Genomic DNA, 15,391 nt, shown 5'->3' on the forward strand with positions numbered 1-15,391 from the left:
CCATAGGTTGGGATTATTGCTACCCACAAGGTCGGTGAACTGATGAATCGACTGTACGAAAACCCAACATTTTGACGTGTTTGGTAATGCAATTTGCATTGGGGTTGTGAGGTGGAGAGCATCAGAAACTCTCGAGTCTCGGATTAAGATACAAAACAGAATTGGTGAGAACCAGCTGCAGCCGTCCATCCTGCTTAACGATTCGTGCGGCAACAAGGGAATGCTGCATTTTTTTCCGCTTCTGGCCTCCTCCCTGCACTGCCGGGACGCGGTCGCCGGCCGGACGCCATTTTCGGCACCGTGATTTTGTCTCCTCTCGCCGACGACCTCCGCCTCCTACGCGGCGTCCAGCGCCGGCACCGAGCCCTCGGCAACCCCTCCCCTCGCCGACTCCCCGCCCGCCGTACTCCAGGTAAAAATAACCGCCCACCACTCCCGACCCCCCACCATCCAGCACCCGCACGATGGTGTTTGACGTATCGTCCGATCTGCAATCCGCGTCCACCGCGTCTGTGCTTTGTTCGTTCGACGCACAGCCGGCGGAATCACGTACCAAGAACCTGGGGGGAGGGGGGGGGGGGGGGGCAGGATTGTTTGAGAATCTGAAAATATTAGGGCTTGGGTGTGCGCATTCTTAGTAATCAAGAGTGCTGCAGCTGTAATGCAAAAATGTGGATGCGAGTATGTAAGAACTGCCCCAGAATTTCTTGTCAGGGTTAGCACGAACGCTAGTTGAGTGGGTGGCATTTCCATCATGTTTTAATCTTCTATTTTGTGTTGCAGTGGTAATTGCAAAGAAATTAGGACAACTGCATCATATATGATTGTAGCCAATTGCTAACTGAGTGATAATTCGGAGCTACTTGCAGTAGTACACATGCCCTTCTTGAAGGCATGTAATGTCAACATTCATATGATTTTCTGCACTGGAAATACTAGAGAACTGAGGCCCAGTGACACTATCGCTGTTTATACTCATTTTGTTTCGTGGTTGAGGTTGCATTCAATTCCCGTCTAGTTTCTTTCAACCAAAGCCATCATTCCCCGTGGGTTCTCATTTTTCTAGGAAATTAAGTTGCCAGCCTATGAATTTTTTTTCTATTCATTCTTAAAAATCGTTGAGATTTTAAATCTTCATTTAGAATGACAGCATATGTAGTAAGACTAACTAGATATCACTGATACATTCATACATCCAAGTTTAACTCTGTACTCAGTTCTTAAATTCATAATGTTGAGATCTTCTTTAAGATGTTGATGTTGTCTTCCATAGATACTAAAAGGACTCTAAAGTTTCTACCTCTATTATATTTTCCCCATTGTGTGATCCAACATATCTTTGTGATTCTATTATAGCTACTACTGTTAAGTTTATTAATGCATTTCTGATGCAGATCCTGTAATGCCAACCAGACGCCATGTTCAGTATTCGTCTCTTCCTACAGAGGACAGAGATAACCTACGGTTCACATATACTCCAAAACCGCATCGAAAAATTCCATGGAAGTCAATTGCCCTAGCATTTTTTCTCCTTCTCATAGGAATTTCACTCCTCTCCCTGTCATATTTTATATTCACAAGTCACATGGAGGGTGATGATTCTCAGGCATATGGTCTCTTATTCCTGGGTGTGCTTGCTTTCCTTCCCGGTATGTCACCACAAGCAACTTCAGTTATTCTGTATTTTCTTTCCATATTGTGCCTTCTCTGCTGCAGATGAGGCAGACATGGTTTTCTGGAAGTATCTGTATATTTGTTACTGGTGGTTAAGCATTTGAGCTATGCCTTCTAAGTTAACAATTATGTAATATAACTGCGACGTGACTTAACAATTACTCCATTTGTTAATTCTGACTAGTACTGATATTTGACATTTTTGGATTGAATTTTTCCTCCAATGACATTCATAGGGAAATAATGCTCCCATTCCTTTGAAACAAAATTTTCCTGTTCTCAATGTTTGGTACCTCAATTTATTTAGATGTGCTAGTGGAACCTGTGCTCAGTTGTCGCAGCCCACAAAACTTTGAAATAATCTTCCATTTTTTAATGGTTGTGTGATTTTCACCCTGCTGCTGTTAATCTGTTTTCAGGCTATTATGAGACTCGAGTTGCTTACTATTCCTGGAGAGGAGCACCAGGGTACACCTTTGCATCCATCCCAGATTATTAGCCATTTATGTCTCCACAAGACCTCAAGTGTGGTCGTCACGCAGGAAGGCCAAGCACGTAGACAATTAAATGAGCCAGAAATGGAGCTATAAAATGAACGCCTGTGCATGATATATATAGTCAACATATCCTCTGAAACCCTGCTGTGTTCGTGCATGGATTAACTTGGCAACATTGCAATAATGCTGCTCACAATGCTGGCAACATAGGTAGATAGCCAGTTTTGGGTTCCCTCTTTGTTAGTTTTTTTTTCTTGTTTCTGGATTAGAGGTTTCCACTTCGGATTTGTTATGGATTGTTCAGAGTTTCTTAGTCATACTGATTCAGTATCTGTGTACTGTAGCTGCCACAAACTGATCATAAGGCTGGGAAGTCTTTTATGTACTTTTCGATGAAGATTGTTATACACTTGGTACATGCCGGTGGCCTCCAATGAACTATGGTTTTCTTCGTTTGCACGCAATGTATCAGGACATATATGTGTATCTGTAAGAGTGTGCAATGAAGAGGCTAGATCAAGAAAGGCATATATCCTAGGGAGAGTAGATGTCACTGCATTTGTACTACATGGCAATTATATATTATATAGACTTGAGCAAGGAAAATAAGTATCTCGGTGGACCATTTTCATGTCCTAGAGCGTGGGCTTTGCTTCGTCATGAAGCCGTGTTCGCTGTCTTTTCCATTTGGGTCCTACGTTGATGATGAGCAGAACAGAACGAATTGAAGAGCAAAGGAACTACCTAATAAATTTGCTTATAGAGGCTGGAATTATCACTGTGTTTTTGTCCTCGTGCCTGGCTACTGGTTACTCAGGTTAGGAAGCCGCATCTGTGGAAGCTTTTATTACTTGCTCCTTTTGAGGTTGTTATTACTACGGTTGCAACTACATCCTATCATTCAGGACACTTCCTTTTAAAAAAATCCGTAAGGTATAATGTGATTCAAGAAAAATACAAAGTAATTTTTTCTTCATCACAAGAATCACACACGTGCAAGTTGTACAGATAGATTTTACATTTGTACAATGTTATATAGAAGCTTGTTTCGAATTTGCATTTTTTTAAAAATACAGGAGAATTTACAGGAGCAGCGCAATTTGGGAAATGATTGCCGATGTACCAAGGTAGAAAACGCACAGTGTACTAGCGAACAAAGACAAAAGGTAGGATCAAATTCACGTGCTCCAAATGGCTCTTTTTTCAAACAACCAATGGCACGCAAATTTATTTTTTCTAGTTTCATGCTCCTTTTGTCAAACAAAATGAAGATACGAAATTAATTCGCACTCCTCAGAATTCAGATCGTTGAAAAAACTAAACAAGAACAAAGGCTCATCGTTGCAGTACCACCGTTGACAAGATGTACTGCTGAACACATGACCCAAAAACCCATAGAAATCCGTGCGAGGAAGCTTCACTGTACTTCTTTTCCCTGGGCCCCGCATGTCACACTCACCTGGACGCAAATACCTCCCCTAGATAGACCCACCTGTCATCCTCACCGATGAACTGTCGGTGTGTCAACCTCCCCCACCCCCCACACTCTCATCGTCGTCTCCTTTCACAAAAGCCCCCCTCGATCTCTGCTCCAAAGAAACTTCTCCTCCTCCTCCTCCCACGCCGTTATCATCCCCCAAGATCCCACCTCCCGCGCCCCAATTCCCGTCGCAGAGCACCGCATTGGGCGCGCACGTTGTGCCGCCGGGATATTGGCCCGGATCTGACCGGCGAGGAGGCGGCGTCGGCGGGGTCACTTTGGGTGCGCAGCGCGCTGAGAGGAGGCTGCGAATCTAAGGAGGGCACAGAAGAGGCGGCGGGGGTAGGAGTCGGGAGGAATGGCGCCGACGCGGGGCGCGGGAGGAGGGGTGCGGCTGCCGCCGATGAACGCGCTGGAGATCCTGCGGGAGACGGTGCGCGTGCTGCGCGGGGACCCGCACGCGTTCACGTCCATCCTGTTCCTGCTGCTCTGCCCGGCTTCCGGGTGCCTCCTCCTGTCGGCGGCGGCGCTGGACGGGACCGTCGTGCTGCCGCTGGCCCGGAGGCTCCTCGTCGCGGCTGCAGCGTCAGGGCTCCCGCTCACGCATTTCGTCAGGCAGCTGGCGCACCACCTCGCCGCCACGCTTGTGTCTGCCGTCGTCTCGTTCCCGGCGCTACTCACGCTCCTTCTCGGCGCCCGCGCCGCCGTGGCATACTCCGTGGCCGCCGTGTACGCCGGGAAGCCGCTCGCTGCCGGGGACATCACCCTCCTCGCGCGCCGCGCGTGGCCGCGCCTCGCCGCCACCTACGCGCTCGGGTGCGCCGCTGTCGCCGCCGGCCTCGTCGCCTTCTTCGCACTCCTCGTCACCGCCTGCTCCACGCTCAAGGCCATGCTCTACCCGCCTGACATTGTCGTCTGCGCGGGCCTCTTCACCGTTCTCGCCTACTCCGTGGTGTACGCCCACACCATCATTATCTGCAACCTCGGCGGCGTCATCGCCGTTCTCGAGGAAGTGGCTGGGGTCAACGCGCTGCGCCGGTCAGTGCAGCTGATGCGTGGGCAGACCCACGTCGGGCTGCTCATCTTTCTTGGATCCACCATTGGCCTGGCCTTCGTCGAGGGGCTGTTTGAGCACAGAGTGAAGACCCTGAGCTACGGTGATGGGTCATCGCGTCTCTGGGAGGGGCCATTGCTTGTCCTTATGTACTCTTTCGTGATGCTGATCGATTCGATGATGAGCGCGGTGTTCTACTTCACTTGCCGGTCATCGAGCTTGGATCTCTTGGATAAGGAGGGTGCCTCTGTTGAGGAGCTTGAGATGATGAGGGCTGACAATTCAGATGCTGTCAGGTGATAAAGAAGATTGGTTTGTTTCTCACATGTGTATCTGTTCATACTGTCATAGGGAAATAAGTGAGATGGGCATGGCCAAGATCCACGCAGATTGACCAGTGGTATTGGCGGTTGTCGTGCCATGGGTATACACTTCATGTGTATGCTTGGCTTGATTGGTTGACGTCCATGGTGAAAGGAACATTTTTGCTTCCATTTGGATTCTTCCATGGTCAGGTAATGCTGGGTGTGCAAGAGAAGGCTAGAGGGACATCTTCCATAGGATGTGTTCTTGATCAGACCAAGTTTTGGCAGCGATTCAAGAGCTGGCAATGTGTGTAGCATTCTTTCAAAATGATGTAACTAATATATCAATTTCATTATTGTGGAATTTTTGTCGCCTTACAACATTTTGGTTATACTGAATGAAATGTCTTCTGTTACTGAGGAAAATACAACCGATTGTACAATTGATTCTTGACGTATCATTTCAGCCCAATTTTCATATTCTGATACTCTAAGTTTGTGTTCTTGAAGATACCTGTTGTCTGTTACAAAATTACTCCCAACCCAGACAGAGTTGTGCTGAGTTGAATTATCTTTTATTGCAGAAGCCTGATACATCTACTTTCAGATTTTATTTTTGTTTTCTTACTTTCAAAAATAGAGCTATTACAGAGGAGAAATTTTGTCATGTATTCTTTTATTCTTTGCGTAGTGTGTGCTGGTGAAGACTCTCAGTTCTGGCTTAGAATTTTGCATCTGAAGCATCTTTGGTTTTCTTGGAGCTTCTCTGAGCACTACTGATAATCCAGGCTTTCAATAAGACAGATGAATTCTTTTTTCTTCCTCAGATCATGAAAATAGCCCATTGACTTCCATTGATTATTGGCTATGTGTTATCCCCAAGATCGAACTTGTAATGTTCAATGAACTATTCAAGTATTTTACTATAGAATATCAAGTGTTCACAGCCAACTGACTGAAGCAAGATTCAGTCGTGTCCCTCACCGTCAGTTGATGCTTGGCACCGACAATAACGCCTAACATTTTGCTTCATTTGGTTGCAACATTTAGGAAACGCTTGGAATTTCGATCGTGCTATCTCAATGAACTGAGGCAAAAAAAAATGTCATATAATTAATTGCCATGGTATACCTTTCAGTTTCCTTAGGAAATTGGGCAAGGAATCTGACCAATCACCACACTGGTAAGTGGTAACATGTTTAGGTGCCTTTTTGCAAGTTCCATGCAACATGTTTAGATTTCTGCATAACCAAAACATAGATGATTGAACTTCTCAACTTCATCACGTGACGTCGATGTAATTCTCGGATCTAGTGTTTGGTACGTGTTTGACTTGGTTGTGTACGTATGGCTTAATCAAAGTATTTAGGACGGCCTTTGCGGTTTGCCCATTGGATACTTAACAATGGGCTTCTGAGTGTGTTCCAGGTTACTGCATTTGCACAGGCTATTTCTAGCCAAAGAGAATTTAACAATCTGAATGCCTGCTACCCATTGCAGCATATACATGTCATTGTTTTCATCACAGCACATGGTCGGAGCCGATAAGTCAACCTCAAGAACAATCACCAACCAATCAGGCCTTGATCCAAGAGATCCAAGGTATCGACCTCTAAATAAATCGGTTCATTGTCATCTGACAGCAAAAGTACAAGCGCCTGAGCTCCCAATTGATGAAATTCAGAAACTGCCTATCTAGCAACTCAGAAACTACCAAAAAATTAACAATTTTACAGTATCCAACCATTGCTGAGCCAAGTTTTGATATCAACGTCAAACGAGGTCAGATACTGGAATCTCTGGTTGTCGGCCGATCATTTACAATCTTCATTCATCTGAATGATATGAATGAAGCTGAACATGGAGTTGGTCTGAAGTCAGTCAGGACAATCTGTTCTTTGGCACGAGAATGCCTGATGAGGACGCACTCTGATCGGAGTTGAGGATGATGCTTGCCCAGTTCGACGAGCGGTGCACTATCCTTGACGGAATGCGGTCACTGTCTTCACCCCCTGATGCTTCATACCCGTCGCTGGTCGATCTCGACAACTCGATCCCTTGCTGTGGAGTGCATCCTGGGGCAGTGAGGGCTGTCAGTTGCAGGTCTTCAGCACCAGATGAGGAGACAGCTGAGACTCGGTACAGGTGCAGATCAGGCGAATCCAAACTGCTATCTGGAGATGATCCGCCTACGTTTGCGGAAGATGCAGCTCTACTAGGATGGAAGGCGCTCCGTGCCTCGAGTTGCAGTGGTGCTAAACTGGACAGTGCTTCAGGGGGCATTTCGCTGCCTGTACTATCAATAGCATCTGTAGATATCTTTGCAACAGGTTTGAGAGAGAGATCACTGGGCTGTCTTCCTCTTCTGTTCGTTCTCCTCTTGCTATCAGGGCCTAGATCAATCCTGCCACTGCTCATACCTCCATAGCTACTATCTGTTTCATGGCCTCGTGAATAGTCGTCTTTTCTGATAGGCACTAAAACTTTGGACTTCTTCCGTGCCTCTGCAGCAACTCTGGAAACTTCTTCCGCGTTAAGACGAGCCAATGCCCATGGACTTATTTTCACAGCCCCTGAGCCCTTCTTCCTCCTTACTTCATCTCCTTTTCTCTTGGTAGCAGAATTATGCGAAGAGCCAGCCTCTGACGGAATAACATCATACTGAAATGACGTTCAGAAACTTCATGTCAGTTGTGAACACCAACAGACAAATGCCAAGTGGGAAAAATGACAAGTCTCTTTTTTTTAATCATGCCTAAGTGTGCAATTGCTATGAGTTAGAACTGCAAGACATTAGTTATTAGCAGTTAGAATTAGCATGACTGTTAGAGAAGTCACTTACAATTCACATGCTTTACTACCCAGAATGTCAATCCACAATGTGTTATACACATTACAGATATTGATTCAGTATGGAAGCTATGCTATCTATTTAAATGATTCATGAAGCTTAAAGGGTGTAAGGGTCACACCTGATCTTCAAGAAACAGCCTTGGAGGAGTGCACCACGAACCACGACGAAGTGGGCCAAAGGAACTAGCACTGCTGAGTCCAGTGTAGGAGCTTACACGAGACATCTGTGGACTCTGCTGCCCACTAACATCTTCTTGGTCTTGCTCTCTCAGGGCAATGATGTAGTCATATGTACTGATTCCCTGTATTGGTTGGAATCAAATCAGTTCGACCCAAGAAAGGCTACAACATCATGTTAACAAACTATCCATGGTTCCTGTGTGTAGTGCTTACTCAGAGAAAAGTCAGTATCCATTTCCATTTTGCAGTTTATTGTTTTAATTATTTTTTTTAAAAAAAACTCCAAAGTGGTACTTTAAGAAACTCCATGATGATATTAAATCCTATTGGCAGTATAAAAATTTTGTTCAATGAGTAAATGTCTGATGTCAGTATCCATAGTGCATACAAAGCATTGTACCCAAGTTTACATTATCCAAAAAAATGGTAAGTTGTGCAAGGAAGCTGAATACAAGCTGATCATCACTAAGGCATAACTTTGACAACCAGATTCTAGTCAACACAAAGATACTCATATCATTCACAAGGATATTATTATTCAAAGCTAAAATAGAATTAGACAAAAGGGAAATGTATCAGAACTTACCTTCTTGATAAGAAGAATGTGGAAAAAAAGAAGTTGGGCAATCGGGAGTGAAGCAACCATGGCTAGGATGCTACATGATGCCTGTGTCAAAAAAAGAACAATGCTTTGACCAATATTTCAAGAAAGATTGGTGAAAAGAGCTGGCTAATTTAATAACCTTTGAACTATTCAGTATCTGAAAGAAGTAGGATGACAGTTCATACCACCACAATCACAAAGGGCACCAAGGAGAAGCTGCTCCCTAGCTTTGAGACAATTTGAACAGAGAATTCCTTCCGCTCGACGAAGCATAGCACTAGCACCAGTACTCCAATTGCTGATTGTAGGATAAGCTGGCCCAAATTGCACAAATCATGCAGACCTGTCAATGGTCAACTAGGATGAAAAGGACCAGGACTAAAATGCTCTATGAAATTATGATGACCAAATTCAACGCATAAGAGTGACTGTTTCTAGAATGCACTTGATGCTGGCAACATGCTTAACAAGAGTGACACTAAGGTAAAGTATTATGCAAGCAGCTATATTACTACGATCTATCAGAGCATGGTAGGACCATAGGAGAACATGAGCTTACCAAGACAAGGGCAGTAGACATTAGAACAAAAAACCTCCTATAGTTTCTTTTTCCAATACAATTGTTGAGCCACTGTTGAGATTTGAGGAAAACAGGGAAGTTATTATATGCTAAGTGATGGAAATACGAATACAATTTTTAAGGAGTATGTTACCCGGCAGTGATGATCAAAACCATCTACGCATTTGTCACAAACTCTGCAGTGCTTACTATACTTCAACACCTACAGAGAAAATAGCAGACTATTAATATTTTTCTATGCAAAAGAAGAAGAAGAAGATCAACACCAATTACAAGAAATGTACCTGGACTTCACATAGGCTGCAGAAAAACATCCCTTCCTCACTGGCTTGCTGCTCAGAGGGACATTCATGTGATTGGCAGCAGGAGAAAACAGAAGAGAGAGGGTAGAATATAAGGAGAAATGCGGAGAAAGTAGAACTGCAGCAAGATGGATTCTTTTCCTTTTGTTGAGTCATTGACTTCTCACTAGACACTGCGACCTCATGTTCTTGCTTTCCTCCAGTTCCCTCTAGTTGCAACCGAGTATCTGAAACACCTTTTCTGGATTCCTTCAGATATTTGTGTTTTCCACTTCCATACAAGCTCATATACTTCTTTGATTTGAAGACCCCTGGGTCTGCTGGGTTCGCTGCAGCACACCAGATGTATAGAAAGAAGACACATAAAACCTGAGAAGCCAAATTACACACAAGGTCACAGAGATGTTACGTAAATAGACACATGAACCATAACACTACTAAGAAAATTTTCATAGCAGGTTTTTCTATATAGCAATATTTTTATTTCCACAACAGAGCACAACAATTTTGTTAAAAGCAAATAAAGCTTGCAAACAAGTTAAGTACTATGAATTCATGATAATCATGGGTAACCTAGAATAAGGGGTCAAGACAATGGAACCCATTTCACAAAACTGTGTTTCACGAGTTTGCATCATTACAGAAACACAACAGCACCAAAAAAACACCATAGGAATATTAACAAAACAGCCAATGTTAGTGTAATAAGGCTAATTATGCCATGTCACTCTCCAGTCCACAAAGTCCTACCAAACACGTACTGTGGCTGGCGAACAACCCAAGAAGACAGTAGAGCTGAAGTGGACAGAAATGAAGAGGCTCCAAGAGCCTGACATGTACAGCTCCTGCTTGCTCTGAAACTACATTTCCCCGATGGTGTCACATGAGCAACATATAAGCAAACTGTCCTTAAGTTTGTGACAGATGCAAAATTTCACCAACCGCGAAGGCCAAAGCAAAGCCGATGAATTGAGCGAACCAGACAATAACTTCCAGAGTTAGGACGCCACACGATGGCACCAGAATTGCCCAGACTAGCCAAACGATTTAACTTGTACCACCTTTAAACAAGCAACAAAGTACAGAAATCGTACCAGATACGCAAGACTGCCAAATAACACATTCCATGATTAGGATACTTAATTCGGCACGTTCTCTAGTTCCAGCAACCACTACCGGGCCCATATGGCAGCACCCAGATGGGGATCCAAAGGCACCAGACAAGCAAAACACAAGGCGCTCACTCGACTCGGCGTGACATCAAAGAAGAGCCAAGCACGAGCTCTCACCAGCGGAGTGTAGAGCCCCATGACCACGTACTGGAACACCTTCCTCCCAACGAAGGGGGCGAAGAACACGTAGAACGCGAACGCCAGCGCCAAGAACACGGACACGGCCACCACCTGCAAGAGAAATGGAATCTTCAGTAATCACAGGCGGCAAAGGAACCCCGGCCAGCAAGAAAAATGCGCGAAATTTCAGCGAGAACGAACCTGGAGAGGATGGTACGGGAGCTGCCACCCGTGCCGCCTCATTGCCACTCCCAAGAAAAGCAGAATCGGCAGAAGAAACACGAGAAAGAACAAAGAACCCTCCTTTTGCCTTCCTGCTCTCCTCCTCGCGCCAAGGGACGCGATCACTACCGGAACTTCCCAGGATCAAGCGCTCAAGCACCGAGCCCGCGGCTTCTGCTCGCTCTCGCCATGGATTCGCTCTTGCCGCGGTGGTCGCGACCGCATCTGTGGGCTGGCGCCCGGTGGCCGGTGGGCGAGAGGGGGGAATGGGGGAGCGTTTGGGAGGGAGACCAAAGGTTGGAGAGCATTAAATGCCGCACTGCGCTGCGCAGATTTACGGGAGAGCGGCGAGCGAGAGGGGAAGGGAGGGGAGGTGGTTTGGTTTGGCTGGCGTGGCCGTGGCTGCTTCGCTTTGGGCGCTCACGTGAACCTCCCTCGCCAGAGTCCGGTCTCCACTGTGACTGATGACTGTGGCAGTAGCAGCAGGGCCGCCTGGCTGTCTGGCTGTCAGTGTGGGGCCCAGTGACAGCCGGTTTGTTTAACCCCTTGTCATCCATGGTCCTCGGATGGACCTTGAGACTCTTCTTTTCCTTTTACTTTTGTAGTAGCTTTGAACTTTTCATGCCAGGGACGTTTCCAGCAGAGTTTGCAGAGCATGGTAATTTTTTCTCTTGTTTAGACGAGTACAGTAATTTTTCACTGATTTGTGGCCATGGGTATTTAGCTACTACTATGGCTCATGTTCACTTTTAAGGTCTTATTGTGAAAAAAGTGAAACAAATTACCCACTTAAAGCGTCATGAATTTTTAACCACAAGTCAGAATCCAATGTTTGACGTCGTCGACACTGGTTGGATTATATATATCTGGTGGTTTGCAGGTAGTAATGCTGATTAGTTGCCGTCTTGACGGCAGGCATGAGATAAGGCATTTGCCTATATTAAGAGACATTGCATGGTGCCAAATTTGCTTACATGTGAAACATATTTATAATAAAAATGGCCGGTACTGTATCAATAGTTCCAGAAATACTTACAAAGAGCTATAGCTCTAGCAATCAACGATGAGTATCCAAAGCAAATCTTCCATTGGAGACATGTAAGTGCTAACGTATCATACAAATGTTATAAATAAATAAAAGATACATGAACCAATGTGTGCCATTGAACATAGTATATGCAAGAGCATTGTTGAAACACGATGCAGATGTAGATATTTACACACGCATACTCCTATGAGCGTACGTATAGCTTGTCCCTGCGAGCAACTTCAAAAAATTTAGACGGTATATCTTAAGATTAATAAATTTATCGTATATTTTTGTTACTATAGTGTAGTGTAGTAAAGATTTCCCGAAAGATCATGCGAACCAAAGGTAACTCTCACTTCCATGTGCATCAACTACATTGGCAGTGGCGCAATGTCTGAATTTCCAGTATCCAACATATCAGCATCCATGACAGTGTCACGCCGTCCGTACACAACAGTCTGTCAGGGATCAGCAGCTAGCGGCCTCGATTCACAAAACTATGCTGACACGTTCATTTTCTTGACGATTCTGTCTGTCAACAACTCAACATTGTTTTATACGATCAGTGCTGTACTAAACCAGCCTTGAGCTTATACCTTTTGGGGTTAGCAAAACAAAAAAAATATTGTGGATCAGTACTGGGTTGTTGTGCCTGTTTTGTCCTTTGCTGTTGTTGTTCTCCTTGAAACCATCAACAACGTCTTCGATAGACTTTATCAAGATCTACAGATGCAAAGCAGATTCCGGACGGGTGAATCGTGAGAACTCGTGCTGCCTACCCTGGTCTGATCCCTGGAATACAGATGATACGTAAGAAATTGAGAAAAATGTACTTTCGTAGTAAAGTTCATGTATTTATCATCAAGTTAATGATCACAGAATGTTACTCTTTTCTTATAAAAAAATGTGACTCTTCTTTTCTTGTTAAAAAAAGGACACAAAGGGATGGATGCTCAAGCAAAATGTCAAAAGCCCATGATTCAAATGATAATGGGCTAAAATCATCACAAGGAGCCAGGCAAAGAACAATTATCAACTTTGTAAAAGCTGCTATGACTATGAGCCCGTGACCATGCATATGGATCGCCTCATTTCACGCACTCATTTTGCCTGCCCTTTTGGACAGTGCAGCATAGGTTCCTCATGATGCCGTCGCCAGCAGCAGTTGACCCCTCACTTAAGCAAGGAATCACCCTTGCTATGATTGCCCATTCCAAGCTCCATGTGCCGAGGAAATTTAACCCGCGTGCTTTTTACTTAATCCTCAATCAACCGCATAATACATGCATGGTAGGAATAATCTTGTTTTATACAGTAGAATCATACGGAACACATACCGAACTTATCTGTGAGAAGAAAACTAACTGTGTGGGCGCTTGTCTATCATAGATACCACAGTTATAGATAGGGCCCTGATTTATCAATTGCAAATCTGGAGCATGTGGCATTTAAGAAACATCAACCTACCCTTTTCAATCAGTTGGGGGATAACCTTACCTATCCCCAAGGAAATAGTGCTCCATTGAAGCAAATCATGCTCACACCGTCACTGAGCTTTTCGATGAACTAATCAAGTGATCGGACGGGGCACTATGTGCCACAGGCACTAGGATGCATTTGAAACCTCGCACCTGTGTTCTCTACCGCTCCCTGGCATCTTCACGTGTCCTCTAGGTGGTGTCACTTGGCAAGATGCCCCTTGTGACTTGAGAGCCGGGAGAGACAGTGAATGGATGGGAGTGCGCTGTCACAGCCTCAACTCCGGTTAAAAAAAGTTGGGTTCTGACTTTTTCTGGCGAGCAAGTTCTTGGTTGGCCAGCGCTAGTCTACTAGGCTCCTAGTTTACTTTGGAGTTCGGATGAAAAGGGCGGCACCTCACCTCAAGGACCTAGCTGCTGGCCGGCTGCCGGCATGTGATTCGGACCTCGGTTTGGCGCGAGGCGTGAGACAGCACAGTGATGGGGATGGCCCTTGAGCTTCCTCTCTTGAGCTGTCAGTGTTAGCCGCGCTGCTGCGTAGGTAGGGCCATGGGTGGTGGACATGGGCACACCTCCTGACGCAGCTGCTCGCCGCTAGAGGCCACCGGGGACGGCACCGTTTGGAGCCAGCCCATCTAGTTCAGCCACGAACTCGCGCGTCATATTATTCTAGGTTTTTGCTGTGTCGACCGCGATTTGGGAGGAAGGGTTGAGCATTGAAGGAGCGGAGGGGTGAGCGCGGCTTACCAGGAGCAGGAGGGGACGCCGTCGAGGCGGCGGCGCGTGCGGCCGGCCGAGGTCGAACACGTCGCCGGGCAGCACGGCGCACGCCGCCAATCCAGCCACGGCAGCTGCTTTCCCCAGCGGGAACCGTCCGATAGTTTGTACGGCCAGGGAGTATAACGGGCTGATCTGGAGTATAACGGCCGATAGAGGGCTAGAGGTCACCGGGGACGGCACCGTTTGAAGGACTTTTTTTAAAAAAAAGGATAGAAAAAAAATAAATTTGAAAAAGGGGTACCGATTTGAAAATTTTCGAAAAATGGGTGCCTCCCGCCCGATCAACGGACGGAAGGCGTGGGGCCGGCGACCTCCCGCCCATTCAACGGGCGGGAGGTCCGAAAATTTTTCCTAGGCCCTCCTCTTCGCGAAAGTTTCTTATTCGCGAAGAGACCCCTGACGCATCCCGCCCGCCCAGGTCCTCTCTTCGCGAATAACAAACTTTTCTTATTTGCGAAGAGACCCCTGACGCATCCCGCCCGCCCGTTGGGCGGGAGGCATCCTGCCCGCCCAACGGGCGGGAAGTTCCCATTTTCTTATTTTCTGTTTGAATTCTTGTTTTACATACTATTTAAAATTCATACTTTTTCAAATATAAGATTTATTCGCCATACTCTTTTGTATACATATAAAATTTTAATTCAATTTTACGAAAAAGATTACTGTATCTAAAACTCGTATGAAGATGGCTAAACGATAACGTTTTGCAACGTAGAATCCAAATATTACGATAGTACGATACATCAACCTACTAAAAATAAAATAGTATCATACAAAAAACAGTTTAAATATATAGAGTCCACCGAATCAGGAGTATCTACTCCGCCTGTCCCGGACCTCGCGCTCTCGTGGTCCTCCCCCCTAGTCCTAGGCCGTCGGCGTATGTGGCCCTCCGAATACGTGAGTGCATCTGGAGCACGGTGAGGACGAGGCGGAGGAGGTGTCGGCGTGAACGGGTCATCCTGGGATTGTGCAGCTTGAGCGTCATACGTCTGGAAGGGACCAATAATATTAGGCCCGGCGCCGCCGCCCACCAACTCCGACCAACTGATGGAGCCGC

The 15,391-nt window shown here is 45.7% G+C and overlaps 3 protein-coding genes across 3 annotated transcripts; 2 read left to right on the forward strand and 1 right to left on the reverse strand.

Annotated features, from left to right (window-relative positions):
* Positions 1–215: 215 nt before the first annotated feature.
* On the forward strand, positions 216–2,780 carry LOC112879938 (transmembrane protein 230-like). Its single transcript, XM_025944377.1, has 3 exons — positions 216–412; positions 1,395–1,649; positions 2,094–2,780. The coding sequence occupies exons 2-3, from the start codon at positions 1,403–1,405 to the stop codon at positions 2,171–2,173; spliced, it is 327 nt and encodes a 108-aa protein (XP_025800162.1). The 5' UTR covers positions 216–412; positions 1,395–1,402; the 3' UTR covers positions 2,174–2,780.
* Positions 2,781–3,743: 963 nt separating this feature from the next.
* LOC112883209 lies at positions 3,744–5,436 on the forward strand. The gene has a single exon (XM_025948476.1). It carries the CDS (start codon positions 4,010–4,012, stop codon positions 5,003–5,005), a length of 996 nt encoding a protein of 331 aa, XP_025804261.1. The 5' UTR covers positions 3,744–4,009; the 3' UTR covers positions 5,006–5,436.
* A 1,157-nt stretch (positions 5,437–6,593) lies between these two features.
* Positions 6,594–11,392, reverse strand: LOC112883208 (probable protein S-acyltransferase 22). Its single transcript, XM_025948475.1, has 9 exons — positions 11,023–11,392; positions 10,819–10,932; positions 9,512–9,898; positions 9,361–9,429; positions 9,207–9,278; positions 8,833–8,961; positions 8,630–8,710; positions 7,983–8,165; positions 6,594–7,671 (listed from the first exon to the last, which is right to left on the reverse strand). Exons 1-9 carry the CDS (start codon positions 11,062–11,064, stop codon positions 6,892–6,894), a joined length of 1,857 nt encoding a protein of 618 aa, XP_025804260.1. The 5' UTR covers positions 11,065–11,392; the 3' UTR covers positions 6,594–6,891.
* Positions 11,393–15,391: the final 3,999 nt, after the last annotated feature.

Source organism: Panicum hallii, chromosome 2 (genome assembly GCF_002211085.1).
Source record: "Panicum hallii strain FIL2 chromosome 2, PHallii_v3.1, whole genome shotgun sequence".
NCBI lineage: Eukaryota > Viridiplantae > Streptophyta > Magnoliopsida > Poales > Poaceae > Panicum > Panicum hallii.